We start from the raw sequence: 20,915 nt of genomic DNA, 5'->3' as shown, positions 1-20,915 counted from the left end.
TACACTCGGTATTGTGTGTTCAGTCATGTTTGGGCAGTGTGCAGATCATCTTCTGTTCATACATACACTCGGTATTGTGTGTTCAGTAGTGTTTGGGCGGTGTGCAGATCATCTTCTGTTCATACATACACTCGGTATTGTGTGTTCAGTAGTGTTTGGGCGGTGTGCAGATCATCTTCTGTTCATACATACACTCGGTATTGTGTGTTCAGTAGTGTTTGGGCGGTGTGCAGATCATCTTCTGTTCATACATACACTCGGTATTGTGTGTTCAGTAGTGTTTGGGCAGTGTGCAGATCATCTTCTGTTCATACAAACACTCGGTATTGTGTTCACTCATGTTTGGGCAGTGTGCAGATCATCTTCTGTTCATACATACATTCGGTATTGTGTGTTCAGTCATGTTTGGGCAGTGTGCAGATCATCTTCTGTTCATACATACACTCTGTATTGTGTGTTCAGTAGTGTTTGGGCAGTGTGCAGATCATCTTCTGTTCATACAGACACTCGGTATTGTGTTCACTCATGTTTGGGCAGTGTGCAGATCATCTTCTGTTCATACATACTCTCGGTATTGTGTGTTCAGTAGTGGGCAGTGTGCAGATGATCTTCTGTTCATACATACACTCGGTATTGTGTGTTCAGTAGTGTTTAGGCAGTGTGCAGATCATCTTCTGTTCATACATATACTCGGTATTGTCTTCACTCATGTTTGGGCAGTGTGTAGATCATCTTCTGTTCATACATACACTCGGTATTGTGTGTTCAGTAGTGTTTGGGCAGTGTGCTGATCATCTTCTGTTCATACATACACTCGGTATTGTGTGTTCAGTCGTATTTGGGCAGTGTGCAGATCATCTTCTGTTCATACATATACTCGGTATTGTGTGTTTACTCATATTTGGGCGGTGTGCAGATCATCTTCTGTTCATACATACACTCGGTATTGTGTGTTCAGTCATGTTTGGGCGGTGTGCAGATCATCTTCTGTTCATACATACACTCGGTATTGTGTGTTCAGTCATGTTTGGGCGGTGTGCAGATCATCTTCTGTTCATACATACACTCGGTATTGTGTGTTCAGTCATGTTTGGGCGGTGTGCAGATCATCTTCTGTTCATACATACACTCGGTATTGTGTGTTCAGTCATGTTTGGGCAGTGTGCTGATCATCTTCTGTTCATACATACACTCGGTATTGTGTGTTCAGTCATGTTTGGGCAGTGCAGATCATCTTCTGTTCATACATATACTCGGTATTGTGTGTTCAGTCATGTTTGGGCGGTGTGCAGATCATCTTCTGTTCATACATATACTCGGTATTGTGTGTTCAGTCATGTTTGGGCGGTGTGCAGATCATCTTCTGTTCATACAGACACTCGGTATTGTGTGTTCAGTCATGTTTGGGCAGTGTGCAGTTCATCTTCTGTTCATACATACACTCGGTATTGTGTGTTCAGTCAGGTGATGCCTGCAGTAGACACCTACACCTGAGGAGAAATTGTGCAGCTGGATTGCTGATGGAAAGTGTCTGTTAACAGCCATTGTTTAGAGGCCTGTCTCATGAGGCATGGTGTTTCCATGGGTACCACGTGACTGGCAAAGTAGTTTACTATATCAGAAGTTTACTATCAGAAATTGTCATAATTATACAGGATGGGCCATTTATATAGATACACCTTAATAAAATGGGAATGGTTGGTGATATTAACTTCCGGTTTGTGGCAATGGCTGTAAACAAAGAGAAACCAAGCACACCATTGTTTTTCTTGTGAAAGTCCCAATAAGTTTGATGTGTCACATGACCCTCTTCCTATTAAAAAAACAAAAGTTGGATTCAAAATGGCCGCCATGGTCGCCACCCATCTTGAAAAGTTTCCCTCCTCACATATACTAATGTGCCACAAACAGGAAGTTAATATCACCAACCATTCCCATTTTATAAAGGTTTATCCATATAAATGGCCCACCCTGTAGTATACTATAGTGCTGTATCTTAATTCAGTCAATATTTGGGAGTCATTTTTTTCTTTCTGATGCGTCAGCAAGTGAGCATAGACAGCATCTGTGACTTTTTCCTATCTCACCACTGCCCTTAGAAGTTGTATTCTGCCAGGAAAACTTTTATGGCTGTTACTTATCAGTGATGTTTACTATATTCCAGGCAAGATACACAAAAGACAGAAGCTGTCACTTCCATATCTAGAAATGGACTCTTTCAGGCAGCAAAATAAAGCTTGTAAAACAGCCTTGTTATTAATATGTTTTGCACTGTACATACACATCTTTATCTCATCATGTAGCATATCACCTCGGGTACGCTTTAAGAATTGTTGGCTGGAAATTACCAAGTGAAGAGGGGGATCCTTGTCAGCAACCCTAGCTTGAGCTATTAGGTACTGCAAAGTGCCAATTCCAAGCATGTGTAGGACACACAGAATATTGTAGAGTTTATTTGCTATTACACAAATGGCGAAAGGATGTGAGCCGTCTTTTAAAGGACACCTGAAGTGAGAGATATATGGAGGCTGCCATATTTATGTCCTTTCAATTAAACACAGTGAAACAAGCATGCAGCTAGTCCAGTCAGACATCAGTCAGACTCAGAGTACCTGAGCTGCATATGCTTGTTTTGGGGTCTATGGCTCTCTTACCCCTCCTGTTGACTATTTACATTGATGCACACAATGGCTGAAGTCTCACTGTAACAGCGATGGAGTCACAGCAGCTAATTACAAGTGCACCCATGCCAGGCGTCGCTGCGTGGCAGCGTGACTTAATTACGCAGGAAAGCCTGCAGTGGGACCGAGCTGTGTTCAGTAACTGTCAGATGAGCCCAGCGGGGGAATGTAAGATTATAATTAAACTGTTCATTCAGTGAATACAGGATGAGGCTGTCTCCAAAACACTTTAACAAGCAAGCAACTCAAAATGAGCTGGGGTTATCCAGACAGTGCGATCGGCTTCCTTCTGATGCTGGTCACGTGACCAGGCGAGGGATGGAGCGAAGCAGGAAAATCTGGCGCATAGCTCTGCAGCTACTTTCTGGCGCGCCATTCAAATGTACCGAAAACGTAATATACCGTTTTCAGGTGGCATCGTTGCTGGATGGCTGCCTGTGGTGTGGTGGAGTGCATTACCCGGCTGCCTGCGGTGGGGCGGGAGGAGGCAATAGCTGCCCGGGGAAAAGTAGCAGATGTGCGCAGGGAGTGGGGGCCATCTCCCACCCTCTGTTCCTCACCTCGGGAGCCCCTTCCTTTTAATGGCAGTCAGCGCAGCGGAAGATACAGCTGATCAATCACCTCCCCAGGCTCCGGTCTTCAGCAAATGTTAGAGCTGCAGGTGACGGTGTACGCTGTTTCTTCTCTCTGCATCTGCAATGCTGATTACACTACTTCCTGATTCCGTGTAATCAGCAATTGCAGAGAGAACAGCGTAGACCTGCAGCTCTAACGTTTGCTGAAAACCGGAGCCTGGGGAGGTGATTGATCAGCTGATGGCTGTATCTTCCGCTTCGCTGACTGTCATTAAAAGTAGGGGGCTCCCGAGGTGAGGAACAGAGGGTGGGAGATGGCCCCCACTCCCTGCGCACATCTGCTACTTTTCCCCGGGCAGCTATTGCCTCCTCCCGCCCCACCGCAGGCAGCCGGGCAATGCACTCTCCCACTCCACCACACCACAGGCAGCCTGGGGAGACTGTGGCTGTATCTTCTTGTGCAAAAAAACTTTTTTAAGCAAAACGCAAAACGAAAAATTGCGTTTGGAACACAAGCACATTAAAACGCTAAATATCCTTTTTCAAAACCATGCGCCATTTTTTCCCCTGGCGCCGGTTTTTACTGTATGCGGGATGGAGACCCCTCTGTGCAGCCGTCTGTAATGTGCAGTATATAGAGGTTTGCTTCTCAACACCACAGCAAAGGTTAATATACTAGAGGGCCGACTTATAAAGTTGCCACTTTCCTGGAGGAGGGGGTGACAGATACTGGCCGCACCTCTTTTCATGAAGGGGAGGGGCTTAGCTGAACTTGCACCAGGCAGCAGCTCTTTTTGGAAATGGACCGCATTTAGTGATGATCGTAATCAACAAATTATGATTTCGCTAAATTTTGTGTACATTTTCGCAATTTGCAAATTCAATTGATTTTGTGGAGTCATTCGTATTTTTGCATAAAATTTTGCGAAATTTTGCGTCATTTCTTGCCGACTTTAGCAGTGAATAGCAAAGCCCCCATACACCAAAATTGCTACATAGGTTAAGGAGAATGGTGGGTACAAGACAAAAAAAGAATTTTGCAAAAAGGCCTGGTAGTTTTTGAGAAAATCGATTTTAAAAATGCATGTAAAAAATGGTTAGTAATCTCAGAAAAATGACCGTTTAAAAACATTTTTTCTTTGCGTTTTTAAAATTGAGTTTCTCAAAAACTACAAGTTCTTTTTGAAAAATTATTTTTGTGACCTGTACCCGCTATTCCGCTTAACATATGTAGCAATGTTGGTAGCAATAGCATGTATGAGGGCTTTGCTGTTAACCTGTAAAGTCGACCCAAAAAATTACACAAAATTTTATACTACCATTACATACAAAATTAATTACGTTTTTCTTTGTTATTTTGCATTATGATGCGTAATTGCAAATTTCGATGCGAAGTTTCGCATATGCGAAATTTCAGCCCACCACTGGCCGCGTTTGATTAGTCCATTTCTTAGCTGCATATATACATGCAAAATTACATACTCCTCAACTTTTTGAGATAGGAAAAAGGGGCAAGCCATGCCCCTACCACTCCTCTAATCACGCCCCTGATTTGAGAGCTCTTCATACATACAACTGCTGGAAATTAGTAGGGGCTACAGAAAAGGGACCACGATGAAATGACACATGATGGACCATACCACTCTTCTGTTGCAGGAGGAGGGCCTGAATGATGTCCATGAGATGATAAAGACGGAGAAGCCGTATCCAGAGAGGAGACTGCGGGGGGTCCTCGAGGAGCTGAGTAGCGGATGCTTGTGAGTAAAGTAGACCATGCATAACCACCAGCACATACCAATACAACTCAGTGGACTGCATGAGAGTGTCTAGGCAGGTTCCGGCTGGGTTTCATTATGACATAGAAGAGGACAGATGTAGTGGTCAACTTGCTAAAGGACCTTAGGGGCAGCTGTGGGCATCACCACACACAGGGCCAACATTTATGCTTACCACCACTGATCCTACCTTTGTGGCGCAGAGCAGCTTCCTGGAACCCCCCCCCCCCCCCCCCCACACACACACACACACACACACACCAAACTATAACTACTGTCACAAAAATAAGTGTCCCCTAAATGTATTTCTTTTAACTGAGCATATAAATAGGAGTGATAATGATGTCTACCAATCACTTGAATGGGAACTGTCATCACCTTTCATTTATACTGGTCTGTCGAACAGCTCGTAAAAGCATCTGTGAGCTTAAACAAAGGTGTACCATAAATGAAATAGGGGGATTTTCGAGGAGAACACAATTCCTCTTTAAGCATTGAAGAGAGACCTTCACATCTATTACACAGATGTCTGGTCTACCTTTTCCTTTTATTGGCAAACCAATGGAGAGCAATGTTGCCACCCATTAAAGGGGTCTTTGTGGGACAGGAAGAGGTGGAAAATAGCTCCAGGTTAGAAAAGTCAAGGCCTCTACTCTGAGCAGAGACTTTGACAACCCCAAAGCCTTTAGGAAAGGATTTAAGTGTAATAAATGTAACGTCTTTTGGGTTATCTGCAGTTTTCTGCAAGGTTGTCACTTCCCTCTGTAGCTCTAACAGCCATGCCCCATCCCACCACTCAGTAGCTTAGTAAGGAAATGAGAGCTAGGACTGCCATGCCCTCTCACAGAAGTGACCCTACTCCCAAAGTGAGCACCGCAAGGTTGTGCTTGAGTGGAAGACTTTTTCCTAAGAGAGGAAGAAAGGGTGGGCTCTCCTTAGTGATAGTTGGGAGGTAAGAACAAAAATGTGTATTGACTAGAGGTACACTTTAACTTTCAGAAAAGATGGTGGATTTAAAGGCATGTCATGGCACCACATAGCACCCATGGTTATTTAGTTCTGTAATTTCATATGATTACTTGGACATGGTTCCTGTTTAATCTTTATCCCTCTTTTCAGTCGCTTTGTCACTCTGGCCAACAAAGACCAAAATCAAAATGGGCGGACTAAACTAGACCGGGAGAGACTGAAATCTTGTATGCGTGAGCTGGTGAGTAACCTACAGAGAGGTTGCAAGAATTGTGCTTAATCTCCCTGTATATCGCCTTGTGCTGTGTGAATTAAACCTTGCTACATGTTCCTCTATATGCCTTCTCTGTGTTCCTCACCACTCGCAGGAGAACATGGGGACACAAGCCAAGACCATGAGGTCCCAGGTCAAGAAGAATACAGTGAAAGATAAGCTCAAACTTGTGCAAAACTTCCTACAAAAGCTGCGCTTCCTGGCAGATGAGGTAAGCTGGTCCTTACTCTGCAAAATAGCCTAGATAAAATACAAATAGTACAGTTCCACCCCAAATAGTGCACTATGTATGCAAAACTCCAAATTTACTTTTTGTGAATTGGACTTCTGAATTATGTCTACAACTTGTATCCACAATTTAGAAGACTTGTGACTTGAAGAATAAAGAGTGAAATTCGTTTTCACTTTTGCATACATGGTCCTTAGTCTGCTTAGGAACATGTGATATATGGGGCCAATTTGAGCATGTATCTCAACAGAGCTGTAACTAGAAATCATGTGGCCATTATACAAAAAGTTTGACGTGGTCCCCGTTTCTAGGCACTCTTTGCACAATGCATATGAGTTGATGAATTGGCCTGGAATCGTAAAAAAAAATGTCCCAATGATGGTAAGACGTCGACTATAATTCATGTAGACCAAACTATCCTAGCGTATCAGTTCAGATGGTAATCGCTGTTAGTGATTTGTACCAAACGATAACAAATGACCAATCCATTGAAAGCACTCACGTGCCAAATTTCACACTTCTGGGTTCTCATTTTCCACAAATGATCCGATCAGTGGACTTCCATTCAGGGCTGTGAAGTCGGAGTCGAGGAGTCAACGTCGGAGCAATTTTTGGGTACCTTGGTTGGAATCGTGGTTTCATAAGCTGAGGAGAGTCGGATGATTTTTGTACCAACTCCATAGCCCTGGTGAGTATTAGACTAAGGAGTTGAAGTCAAGGAGTCGGAGCAATTTTGGGTACCTGGAGTCGGTGGTTTCTAAAACTGAGAAGTCGGAGTCAGATGATTTTTTTTTTACCGACTCCACAGCCCTGCTGCCATTGTGCCGTTGCTAAATTCAAATGTTCTCCAATGTTGTTCATTTGTTACCACTTCTCAAGGTTTGCTCGTTTTTACATACGGTGATCGAGAATGTGTATGGGCCTATACTGCTGGAGGCCAACAAAATCACGGACACTCTCCCGATTTCCACCCAGAACAATCACAAATGATGTCTTTAGGATGATTATCTGCATTTTATAGCGTTAGGGCATAACTTGTGTGGACTCCTCCCTGTCTATTCACCCTTCTCCTCCTCTTCTGCTCCTGGCAGCCCCAGCACAGTATTCCGGACGTCTTCGTCTGGATGATGAGCAATAACAAGCGTATTGCCTACACCCGCATAGCCTCAAAGGACATCCTCTACTCCATTGTGGACGAGGAGACCGGAAAGGATTGTGGGAAGGTCAAGTGTGTCTTCCTCAAGGTAAGTGACCTCATGGACCATTCTCTGGACACAAAGCCGGATACTGGACATACCGGGCGTCAGTCTGATGATCACCTGATGTAATTTACACATTAAGCCGCATGGAGGAGGTCCTCACATTTGTGTAGTGGCCACCAATAGGAATGGAAAGGCAACACAGAAAGATTCATAACTGTCAATGTGAAATGTATGGACTCTTTCCCAAGTTTTACCTTACTCACTACATTAGGCAAAAGTATAGTATAGTTCAAGAAAAATAACAGCTGATAACAGCATGATCATACTAGAGCTCAAATTTCTAATCTATGCGGGAGTTTACTCCTAACACTCCCCTCCCGCACATCTGAATAGGGCTGTACACTGAAGTGGAGGTACTTTTAACATTTACTCCCATTGCTCCTCTATTGTTATTTATAATTATGCATGTTCTTTTTTTATGTTTAATAATAAGGCATCTTTTTCTTTATGTATTTAGCCCCTCCCTCTCTGACATACTGCCAGAGGGGGTCCAGGTGCAGTGCTAGTAATGCTGGGAGCAGATAAGCCTCTCTCTCCCTCTCTGCTGGACTCTCCTAAACGGAAAGGCATACTGCCACATGGGGACCAGGTGCAGTGCTAGTAATGCTGGGAGCAGATAAGCCTCTCTCTCCCTCTCTGCTGGACTCTCCTAAACGGAAAGGCATACTGCCACATGGGGACCAGGTGCAGTGCTAGTAATGCTGGGAGCAGATAAGCCTCTCTCTCCCTCTCTGCAGGACTCTCATAAAAGGAAAGGCAGGGAAAGACACACATGATTCACGTATCAAGGCCCTGGACAGGCGGCGGGCCGGCGGCAGTGGGAGCAGGACGATTTCCAATAGATTTCATGCTGAAGTCTTATGAAATCCCTGTGCAGTGCGTGGGCAGGCAAAAGAGAAAGAGACCTATCTACTGGTGAGTCTGGCCAAACATTGAGTGAAGTATGGCTCCTTAAAGTGTACCTGAGATGGTACACTGTGCCTTATTTACACTTACCTGGGGTTTCCACCAGCGCCATGAGGCCTGTGGCCTCCCTTGCCGTCCTCGCCGGACCCTCCGTTCACTAGATATCCTAGTCTGTAATCCAGTCAGTCACCATCAGTAATGGGCCTCTGCGCAGATGCGACTCGGACGCGTGTGTGGCCCCACTGCACTCCCGTGCCACGGAGCGTTCTGCGCCTGGGGAGTACTACTGTGTAGGAGCAGAATGCTTCCAGGATTAGGAGCGTAATGGGGGGTGGGGGTGCGCGTGCGCAGAAGAGCGCAGCCTGCTGGATTACCAACGAGGATATCTAGTGAACGAGGGGGGCGCCAGAGAGGACAGCAAGGGATGCCACAGACCTCAGGGGGCTGGAGGAAGCCCCAGGTGTGTATAAATAAACATTCTATATAAATAAAGCATTGAGGCCATCTCAGGTTCCCCTTAAGGTTTGAAAAGGTTCAGAATTCAGAAACTGAACTTTGCACTGACTGAGATAAATAGATTCTGGAACTTCCTATGTCCCTGATCGCAAGGTGCCCCCCTGGGCTGCAGCGGCCGAAGGCCCAGGCCTATGTGGCCGTTCCAGAAATCCGGCCCTGCTTGAACGACCTCCGTTTCTTTACAAACACAAAATAGTGATTAGGTTTCCATACAGTAAATATCTTCAGAATACAGGTCTGCTTTTCACCCCAATTCTGATTAGGCCGAAGCAAAGTTCCAGCTGCTGGTTAACTGATCAGCATTTGAGATTAGCCTTGTTTGAAGTGTCCACATAATTACTGTGTGTATGTAGGTCTGTATATACACACATAGGTATCCCGCTGGCAGATGCGCTCCCAGGCATTGCGGTGTAAGCAGAGCTCTGTGCCCTGATATATGTACTGTATGTAGGTCTGTATACACACACATAGGTATCCCGCTGGCAGATGCGCTCCCAGGCATTGCGGTGTAAGCAGAGCTCTGTGCCCTGATATATGTACTGTATGTAGGTCTGTATACACACACATAGGTATCCCGCTGGCAGATGCGCTCCCAGGCATTGCGGTGTAAGCAGAGCTCTGTGCCCTGATATATGTACTGTATGTAGGCCTGTATATACACACATAGGTATCCCGCTGGCAGGTGCGCTCCCAGGCATTGCAGTGTAAGCAGAGCTCTGTGCCCTGATATATGTACTGTATGTAGGTCTGTATACACACACATAGGTATCCCGCTGGCAGATGCGCTCCCAGGCATTGCGCTGTAAGCAGAGCTCTGTGCCCTGATATATGTACTGTATGTAGGTCTGTATACACACACATAGATATCCCGCTGGCAGATGCGTTCCCAGGCATTGCAGTGTAAGCAGAGCTGTGTGCCCTGATATATGTACTGTATGTAGGTCTGTATATACACACATAGGTATCCCGCTGGCAGATGCGCTCCCAGGCATTGCAGTGTAAGCAGAGCTCTGTGCCCTGGTATATGTACTGTATGTAGGTCTGTATATACACACTAAGGAATCCCGCTGGCAGATGCGCTCCCAGGCAATGCGGTGTAACCCGAGCTCTGTGCCCTGATATATGTACTGTATGTAGGTCTGTATATACACACATAGGTTTCCCGCTGGCAGATGCGCTCCCAGGCATTGCAGTGTAAGCAGAGCTCTGTGCCCTGATATATGTACTGTATGTAGGCCTGTATATACACACATAGGTATCCCGCTGGCAGATGCGCTCCCAGGCATTGCAGTGTAAGCAGAGCTCTGTGCCCTGATATATGTACTGTATGTAGGCCTGTATATACACACATAGGTTTCCCGCTGGCAGATGCGCTCCCAGGCATTGCAGAGTAAGCAGAGCTCTGTGCCCTGATATATGTACTGTATGTAGGTCTGTATATACACACATAGGTATCCCGCTGGCAGATGCGTTTCCCAGGCAATTCGGTGTAAGCAGAGCTCCCAGGCATTGCAGTGTAAGCAGAGCTCTGTGCCCTGATATATGTATGTAGGTCTGTATATACACACATAGGTATCCCGCTGGCAGATGTGCTCCCAGGCATTGCGCTGTAAGCAGAGCTCTGTGCCCTGATATATGTACTGTATGTAGGTCTGTATACACACACATAGGTATCCCGCTGGCAGATGCGCTCCCAGGCATTGCAGTGTAAGCAGAGCTCTGTGCCCTGATATATGTACTGTATGTAGGTCTGTATATACACTGTGAAGTTTAGAGGGGGTCGCAGCCAGCACGCAGTACACAGATGTATAAAACAAAGTCCGTTTATTGTGCAGTAGAAGAAAACAGCTTCAATGCAGCAGTAATAACTGGAAAATAACAGTTCAGCTTACTTCAGCTTGGTAATATACAGTCCAGCAGGATCAAACAAAGTTCAGTTTTCATCAGGCCAACACCATACAAACAACAGACAGGGTATGGTTTGGCTTCCATCAAATACTCCAATATTCCTTGTCAGGAGATTCCATAGCATACTTGCTACTCCTTCAACACCTCTCCCCAGACTGCCTCTGAGGCTGCTTCTTAAGCATAAATTTGCATCTCATCAATACCATAATTAGTGAGACTCTCAGCCTCACTGACAACCAGGTGTGTACCTAGGTGGGATGGGAAGGCCCGCCCTTCCTTCCCTCCCATCCCAGGAGTCCGGCCCTGAGAAGAAAAAAACCAAGCAGCAACTGCTTGCTGCTAAAATCCGGACTCCCTTCCTAGGACCACACAGGGTTTTAAAGTGACCATAGTCCAAATACCGGGGAAATATACCTCCCATCTATTACCCAGCCCCGATGGCCCCTACATATCCCCCCCCTCTGCCTCAACCCCGAGGCGGTGGAGGCACATAGACCCACTAAACAGTGGACTCGGGAAAGGGCATCAGCGTTCTGGTGCACTTTACCCGGCCTATGTTCCACCACATAGTTGAACTCCTGGAGAGAGAGAAACCACCGGGACACTCTTGCATTCGTTCCTTTGTTTCTTTTCATCCATGCTAGCGGGGCATGGTCAGAGATCAACCTAAATTTTCTACCCAACAAATAGTAGCGCAGGGAGTCCAGGGCCCATTTTATGGCCAAGCATTCCCTCTCCACTACCGCATAGTTTCTCTCAGCGGCCGTCAGCTTCCGACTGAGAAAAACTATGGGATGTTCTTCTCCATCAATCACCTGAGACAGGACCGCCCCCAACCCAACATCTGAGGCATCTGTCTGCACTACGAACTCTCGAGTGAAATCGGGGGCTACCAGGACAGGGTGACTACATAATGCCGATTTCAGCTCCAAAAATGCTTTTTCTGTCTCTGCTGTCCACTGTATCATCACTGACTTCCGGCCCTTGGTCAAGTCAGTTAGGGGAGCTGCTAGGGTAGAAAAATTGGGAATGAACCGTCTGTAGTATCCCACTATCCCTAAGAAAGCTCGAACCTGTTTCTTACTGATGGGGCGGGGCCATTCCTGGATTGCCTCAATTTTGTTAATTTGGGGTTTTACCAACCCCCTTCCGACAATGTACCCCAAGTACTTTGCTTCCTCCATACCTAGGGCACATTTCTCGGGGTTCACTGTAAAACCCGCCTTCTTTAACGCATCCAGGACTGCTTGCACCTTGGGAAGGTGGGACTCCCAGTCTGAACTGAAAATTACGATGTCGTCTAAATAGACCGACGCGTATCTTTGGTGTGGACGCAACATTCTGTCCATAACTCTCTGAAATGTGGCCGGGGCTGTCTGTAACCCAAACGGCATTCTTTTATACTGAAAATGGCCCTCAGGTGTAGAAAATGCCGTTTTCTCTCTGGCGTCTTTGGCCAAGGGTATTTGCCAATATCCTTTGGTCAGATCTAATGTGGTTATGTAGCGGGCTGGGCCTAACCTTTCTATCAATTCGTCCACACGGGGCATGGGATAACCGTCAAATTTGGAAATTGTTTAATTTCCGGAAATCGTTACAGAATCGCAGAGTTCCGTTTGGCTTGGGTACCAACACAATCGGGCTTGACCATTCACTCTGCGATTCTTCAATAACGTCCAATTCTAACATGCGCTTCACTTCCTCTGACACCGCCTTTCTGCGGGCCTCCGGGATGCGATAGGGCCTGACAAACACTTTAGCCCTGGGCTCAGTAACAATGTTGTGCTCCACCATACCCGTAAGTCCAGGCAAATCCGAAAATATCCCCTTGTTTCTCTGAAGAAACTCTTTTACTTGTTGGACCTGGGATTTGGAAAGAGTGGGGGCTATTTTCACATCCTCAATGCTGATTTTGGGTACAACACTCACACCTACCCTAACCGGCGTGGTCTCTCTCTCTTTCCAGGGTTTTAACAGATTGACGTGATACAGTTGATAGGGTTTCCGTCTCCCTGGCTGATGTACCTTATAATTCACTTCCCCCACTTTTTCAACGATCTCGAAGGGACCGTGCCACCTGGCCAAGAATTTACTCTCCACGGTTGGGATCAATACTGCCACTCTATCCCCCACCTGGAACTGCCTGATCTTTGCGGAGCGGTTGTATACCCTACTCTGCGCTTCTTGGGCTGCCAGTAAGTGTTCCTTGACCAGGGGCATCACCTTGGCAATGCGTTCTTGCAACTGGGAAACGTGTTCCACCACACTTTTGTGGGCACTGGACTCACTTTCCCAGGTTTCTTTGACCAAGTCAAGCAACCCTCGAGGTCTGCGCCCATAGACCAGTTCAAATGGTGAAAAACCTGTGGAGGCTTGAGGTACCTCCCGAACAGCAAACATCACTGCCGGCAATAAACAATCCCAATCTTTTCCGTCCCTTTGAACAACTCTTTTTAACATCATTTTTAAGGTTTTATTAAACCGTTCCACCAGCCCATCTGTCTGAGGGTGGTAAACAGAGGTTCTCATCTGCTTAATCTGGAACAGTTTACACACATCACCCATCACTTTAGACATAAACGGGGTTCCTTGGTCCGTAAGAATTTCCTTAGGAAAACCCGTCCGAGTGAACATATTAAACAATTCTCGGGCGATAGCTTTGGACGTGGGTTTTCTTAACGGAAAGGCTTCCGGGTAGCGAGTGGCATAGTCGAGTATGACAAGGATATATTGGTGCCCCCTGGCAGACTTTACCAGTGGCCCCACTATATCCATGGCAATGCGCTCGAATGGCACCTCGATGATTGGCAAGGGCACCAAAGGGCTTCGAAAATGGGACACTGGCGCGGTCAACTGACAGGTGGGGCAAGAAGCGCAGTAATTCTTTACTTCGGCCTTTAACCCAGGCCAGTAAAACCTGTCAGTTATCCGCGCCTCCGTTTTCTCGGCACCCAGGTGACCTCCCAATGCTTCATTGTGAGCCAAGTCTAGTACCATCCTCCGAAACTCCTGAGGCACTAGCAGCTGCTCAACAACCTCTTCTCTGACCTTGGCAACCCGATATAACATATCCCCATGAACTGAAAAATGAGGGAATCTCTCCTCTGCCCCCGGTTCCTGGGGAACTCCATTTACCACAGATACTTGTTCTCTCGCATGGGATAACGTTGGATCCCGCATCTGCGCAGTGATAAACAACCCTTTTGACACATCCAGGTCAGGGAGCATAGATTGGGGGGAAGATTCCTCATCATCCTCGCCCAACATAACTTGTAATGGGGAATCATCCCCCCCTCAGTAACCTGCTCAGGGTCCCGACAAGGATGGTCAGTCTCATTTTCATCCATTGGCAACATGACATCATCTTTTTGCAATAATACATGATCATTTTGCAATACATTTTCTGCAACATTTGTATCTAGACTTGGTACATCAAGTTCTCTGGTAGGGGGAGGAGGGGCTAAGTTATTATCAGAGTCCTTAAACAACTTCCCCTTGACATTCTCCCACAGTACCCAAAATAGTGGAAAGTCTCGACCCAATATAACTTGGCACATTAGGTTTCTTACCACACCGACGTCGTGAGTAATTGTCCCACAGTCCGTTGAAATCGACACTGGCACCACAGGATAAGTCTTTGTGTCTCCGTGAATACACACCACCTTAAGCGGCTTTAGCACAGTGTCAATAGTTCCAATCAGATCAGCATGCACCATGGTTACCATACTGCCTGAGTCCAGCAAGGCTTTGGCAGGTACCTGGTTCACACTGACGGGACACACAAAACTCTCCTGGCACTCTGCCAGGCATACCTCCTGGGCAAAAAAGGACACCCTCCGTAGTACGTCACACTGCATGGGTTCCTCCTGCAGTGGACACTGGGCTCTGGTATGGCCCCAAGCAGAACATCTCCAACACTGGATCACACCTCCCTTCCGGGGTGTAGCAATAGCAGGTGGCAACCCCTGAGCGGCTGTTGGGAATACTTCCCTATTGCTGGTGATGCTGGTTGCGGGGTTCCGTGAAGCACCCTTTCCAGAGTCAGGGAGCCTTGCAACACGGGGTAAGATGGGGCCCGCCTGGCCCTTCGGAGAGAGTAGATCCTCCACTACGGTATATCTCTCCACCAACTCCACCAGCTGCTCCGCTTTTTTGGGGTCCGCATGACTGACCCATCGCTGTAGTCCCACCGGCAGGGCACGCAGAAAACGATCCAGCACGAATCGCTCCACCATCTCAGGCCCGGTCAGTACCTCTGGTTGCAGCCACTTTGTCGCCAGTTGGATGAGGTCATACATCTGCGATCTGGCTGGATGATCCATCCGGTATTGCCAGCTGTACACCCTCTGTGCCCGGACCGCTGTTGTTACACCTAGTCGGGCCAGGATCTCTGCCTGTAGTCGATCATAGTCGAGGGCGTCTGCAGAGTTGAGATCGTAGTAGGCCTTCTGGGGTTCTCCCGTCAGGAACGGTGCAAGGATACCAGCCCATTTGTCTTTCGGCCATCCTTCCCGCTCTGCTGTCCTTTCGAACGTTTTCAGAAAGGCTTCCACATCATCTGTGGGGGTTAGTTTCTGCAGAAAGTGGCTGGCTCTCACCATCGCCTGGTTGCTAGGGGCAGCTCCTGCTGTCTCTCTCCCCTGGGCCAGCTTCTGCACCGCCTCAAGCAGGATTTTGGCTTGCGTCTCTGAGGCCTCTCGCAGGGCTTCCGTGGCTTGCTGTTGAGTCACCATACTCGCCTGCTGAGACACCATACTCTGCTGTAGCTGCACAGTTGCTAAGGCCATTTGTTTCAGCAATTCCTCCATCATGCATACAAGGAGACTGGCCCTTTAAATGTCACTTTTTAAACGGAACTTTTTCTTTTCCTGCAGTGCTGCGCTGCCCGCATCCGAGCACCAGTTGTGAAGTTTAGAGGGGGTCGCAGCCAGCACGCAGTACACAGATGTATAAAACAAAGTCCGTTTATTGTGCAGTAGAAGAAAACAGCTTCAATGCAGCAGTAATAACTGGAAAATAACAGTTCAGCTTACTTCAGCTTGGTAATATACAGTCCAGCAGGATCAAACAAAGTTCAGTTTTCATCAGGCCAACACCATACAAACAACAGACAGGGTATGGTTTGGCTTCCATCAAATACTCCAATATTCCTTGTCAGGAGATTCCATAGCATACTTGCTACTCCTTCAACACCTCTCCCCAGACTGCCTCTGAGGCTGCTTCTTAAGCATAAATTTGCATCTCATCAATACCATAATTAGTGAGACTCTCAGCCTCACTGACAACCAGGTGTGTACCTAGGTGGGATGGGAAGGCCCGCCCTTCCTTCCCTCCCATCCCAGGAGTCCGGCCCTGAGAAGAAAAAAACCAAGCAGCAACTGCTTGCTGCTAAAATCCGGACTCCCTTCCTAGGACCACACAGGGTTTTAAAGTGACCATAGTCCAAATACCGGGGAAATATACCTCCCATCTATTACCCAGCCCCGATGGCCCCTACAACACACATAGGTATCCCGCTGGCAGGTGCGCTCCCAGGCATTGCGGTGTAAGCAGAGCTCTGTGCCCTGATATATGTACTGTATGTAGGTCTGTATACACACACATAGGTATCCCGCTGGCAGATGCGCTCCCAGGCATTGCGGTGTAAGCAGAGCTCTGTGCCCTGATATATGTACTGTATGTAGGTCTGTATATACACACATAGGTTTACTGCTGGCAGATGCACTCCCAGGCATTGCAGAGCTCTGTGCCCTGATATATGTACTGTATGTAGGTCTGTATACACACACATAGGTATCCCGCTGGCAGATGCGCTCCCAGGCATTGCAGTGTAAGCAGAGCTCTGTGCCCTGATATATGTACTGTATGTAGGTCTGTATATACACACATAGGTATCCCGCTGGCAGATGCGCTCCCAGGCATTGCAGTGTAAGCAGAGCTGTGTGCCCTGATATATGTACTGTATGTAGGTCTGTATATACACACTAAGGAATCCCGCTGGCAGATGCGCTCTCAGGCATTGCAGAGCTCTGTGCCCTGATATATGTACTGTATGTAGGTCTGTATATACACACATAGGAATCCTGCTGGCAGATGCGCTCCCAGGCATTGCAGTGTAAGCAGAGCTCTGTGCCCTGATATATGTACTGTATGTAGGTCTGTATATCCACACATAGGTTTACTGCTGGCAGATGCACTCCCAGGCATTGCAGAGCTCTGTGCCCTGATATATGTACTGTATGTAGGTCTGTATATACACACACATAGATATCCCGCTGGCAGATGCGCTCCCAGGCATTGCGGTGTAAGCAGAGCTCTGTGCCCTGATATATGTACTGTATGTAGGTCTGTATATACACACACATAGATATCCCGCTGGCAGATGCGCTCCCAGGCATTGCGGTGTAAGCAGAGCTGTGTGCCCTGATATATGTACTGTATGTAGGTCTGTATATACACACACATAGGTATCCCGCTGGCAGATGCGCTCCCAGGCATTGCAGTGTAAGCAGAGCTCTGTGCCCTGATATATGTACTGTATGTAGGTCTGTATACACACACATAGGTATCCCGCTGGCAGATGCGCTCCCAGGCATTGCAGTGTAAGCAGAGCTCTGTGCCCTGATATATGTACTGTATGTAGGTCTGTATATACACACATAGGTTTACTGCTGGCAGATGCACTCCCAGGCATTGCAGAGCTCTGTGCCCTGATATATGTACTGTATGTAGGTCTGTATATACACACATAGGAATCCTGCTGGCAGATGCGCTCCCAGGCATTGCAGTGTAAGCAGAGCTCTGTGCCCTGATATATGTACTGTATGTAGGTCTGTATATCCACACATAGGTTTACTGCTGGCAGATGCACTCCCAGGCATTGCAGAGCTCTGTGCCCTGATATATGTACTGTATGTAGGTCTGTATACACACACATAGGTATCCCGCTGGCAGATGCGCTCCCAGGCATTGCAGTGTAAGCAGAGCTCTGTGCCCTGATATATGTACTGTATGTAGGTCTGTATATCCACACATAGGTTTACTGCTGGCAGATGCACTCCCAGGCATTGCAGAGCTCTGTGCCCTGATATATGTACTGTATGTAGGCCTGTATATACACACATAGGTATCCCGCTGGCAGATGCGCTCCCAGGCATTGCGGAGTAAGCAGAGCTCTGTGCCCTGATATATGTACTGTATGTAGGTCTGTATACACACACATAGGTATCCTGCTAGCAGATGCGCTCCCAGGCATTGCAGAGCTCTGTGCCCTGATATATGTACTGTATGTAGGTCTGTATACACACACATAGGTATCCTGCTGGCAGATGCGCTCCCAGGCATTGCAGAGCTCTGTGCCCTGATATATGTACTGTATGTAGGTCTGTATACACACACATAGGTATCCCGCTGGCAGATGCGCTCCCAGGCATTGCGCTGTAAGCAGAGCTCTGTGCCCTGATATATGTACTGTATGTAGGTCTGTATATACACACACATAGGTATCCCGCTGGCAGATGCACTCCCAGGCATTGCAGTGTAAGCAGAGCTCTGTGCCCTGATATATGTACTGTATGTAGGTCTGTATATACACACATAGGTATCCCACTGGCAGATGCGCTCCCAGGCATTGCGGTGTAAGCAGAGCTGTGTGCCCTGATATATGTACTGTATGTAGGTCTGTATATACACACATAGGTATCCCGCTGGCAGATGCGTTCCCAGGCATTGCGGTGTAAGCAGAGCTCTGTGCCCTGATATATGTACTGTATGTAGGTCTGTATATACACACATAGGTATCCCGCTGGCAGATGCGCTCCCAGGCATTGCGGTGTAAGCAGCGCTCTGTGCCCTGATATATGTACTGTATGTAGGTCTGTATATACACACATAGGTATCCCGCTGGCAGATGCGCTCCCAGGCATTGCGGTGTAAGCAGCGCTCTGTGCCCTGATATATGTACTGTATGTAGGTCTGTATATACACACATAGGTATCCCGCTGGCAGATGCACTCCCAGGCTTTGCGGTGTAAGCAGAGCTCTGTGCCCTGATATATGTACTGTATGTAGGTCTGTATATACACACATAGGTATCCCGCTGGCAGATGCGCTCCCAGGCATTGCGGTGTAAGCAGAGCTCTGTGCCCTGATATATGTACTGTATGTAGGTCTGTATATACACACATAGGTATCCCGCTGGCAGATGCACTCCCAGGCTTTGCGGTGTAAGCAGAGCTGTGTGCCCTGATATATGACCTCTATTAGCGCGGGTAATGGAGCAGCTTATTACTGTCACTCCTCCACGCTCCCGCCTGGCCTCCCTATTACTGTGTTACACCCGCTACAGCTGTCACGCCTGGAATAAGCCTTGTTATGACAACACATTAATGACGGCTCGCAAAGAGCGAATTACCCTGCATGATCCTCATCGCTCTCTGCCAGATCCGCCGAAGCCCGGCCGGATCAGAGACCCACAAGTCACCATCTTTCCTCCTAAACCCCAATCTCAGGTGTAGTTTTGTATGCACATTAAACATTATTTTAAAATGGTGAACCCCCAGTTTTCAAAACCACCACCACCTTCAACGCGAATGACACTGCCACCCAAAGCCTGCAGGTGCGCACATCAGAGTCTGCACACTCACACAACCATCGCACAGCGCCCGCCGGGCAAAGCATGCCCACCACAACCGCTGCAGGGTTTGTGTTGTAGGCAGTGGTTGTGGTGTACATGCACAGGTGCGTCCATGCATATTACACCCTGCTGTCACGTGACTCCGGATCCTACAGCTCTGGATAATACATTCAAACGTTTCCAGACAACTTCATCACCTCGTGCGCGATCCCAGTCCCCCCCCCCCCTTCCCCGCAGTTATGTCACAGGACAATGGCAAGAAGTGATTTTATGTGAGGCCTCCATCATCGTTTGCCTCCATCCTCGGTTCATCCATGTGTTTCCCAGTAGAGGAGACATTTAAGGGTGATTTCACACTGCAAACCAGCGTTAGCGATGCGGTGCGCCGCTTCCGCCGCACCGTATCGCACCACCAAAGACAGGCCTTCAGGGAACATCGCGTTAGGACAAGGTGTTCCCTGTCTGGCCATCAGCCAAGCAGGAAGTGACGCACACTTGCGGCCACTTCCTGCTTCGGGTATGCGGAAGCCTATTGTAAAATTACACTTCCGTGCAGGCGCGGTATGAAGTACACTTTTTTAAAAAAATCGGTGTCGGCATAGACTAACATGACTTCCAGGCCGATGCAGATTGCCGCTGGTCGCCGCATATCCTGCGCGGTACAAATATTCTGCGCTAGATTGGGCGCTTCCGGCACAGCGTAACGCAATGTGGGATGTATGAACTTCCCCAGAGGGTATTAGGCTGTGGTAGCAGTGCAGCAATTTGCTGCAACGCACCACGCCCGTGTGAAGGAACCCTAAAAATACCTTGTTTCTAAAAACATCTGCACATTGACGCCCTGTGTGTGTGAGGGGAGGTGTGCATAAGCTTACCGCACCTCCTGTGGCCCGGCGTCATCCTCCGTTTTCCCATAATACTCCCCGTTCTATGGAGACTGCAGACCGCATGTGGACTACATAATAAACGCAGAGCAGGGGGTAAATGGAATTGGATTTTGTGCCTCACAAGTCTTCAGAGTTCTTCTCAGGAATTCTCATGTTGATCAGCAGCTCTCATCAAAAGCAACCACTGAAATACTAACTCAACTGGTGTTTTGATTGACTCCTGCATCTGGTCATGTGATCCTGGTCATGACTCCTGGTCATGTGATTAACATTTCACACAGTTTTACCCCACTTTTAC

At 47.6% G+C, this 20,915-nt stretch overlaps 1 protein-coding gene across 17 annotated transcripts in view; it reads left to right on the top strand.

Moving 5' to 3' along the window:
- Nucleotides 1-20,915, top strand: part of OTOF (otoferlin) — a 500,418-nt gene that overhangs the window by 372,367 nt on the left and 107,136 nt on the right. For all 17 annotated transcript variants that reach the window (XM_068279952.1, XM_068279942.1, XM_068279943.1 and 14 more), the window contains 4 exons: nt 4,913-5,013; nt 6,151-6,241; nt 6,369-6,485; nt 7,595-7,747. In XM_068279952.1, coding sequence (XP_068136053.1) covers nt 4,913-5,013; nt 6,151-6,241; nt 6,369-6,485; nt 7,595-7,747 — 462 coding nt within the window. The remainder of the gene's footprint in view (nt 1-4,912; nt 5,014-6,150; nt 6,242-6,368; nt 6,486-7,594; nt 7,748-20,915) is intronic.

This window comes from Hyperolius riggenbachi, chromosome 4, assembly GCF_040937935.1.
Source record: "Hyperolius riggenbachi isolate aHypRig1 chromosome 4, aHypRig1.pri, whole genome shotgun sequence".
NCBI lineage: Eukaryota > Metazoa > Chordata > Amphibia > Anura > Hyperoliidae > Hyperolius > Hyperolius riggenbachi.
The sequence above is the reverse complement of the archived record's forward strand: the minus strand, read 5'-3'. Positions and strand labels throughout refer to the sequence as shown.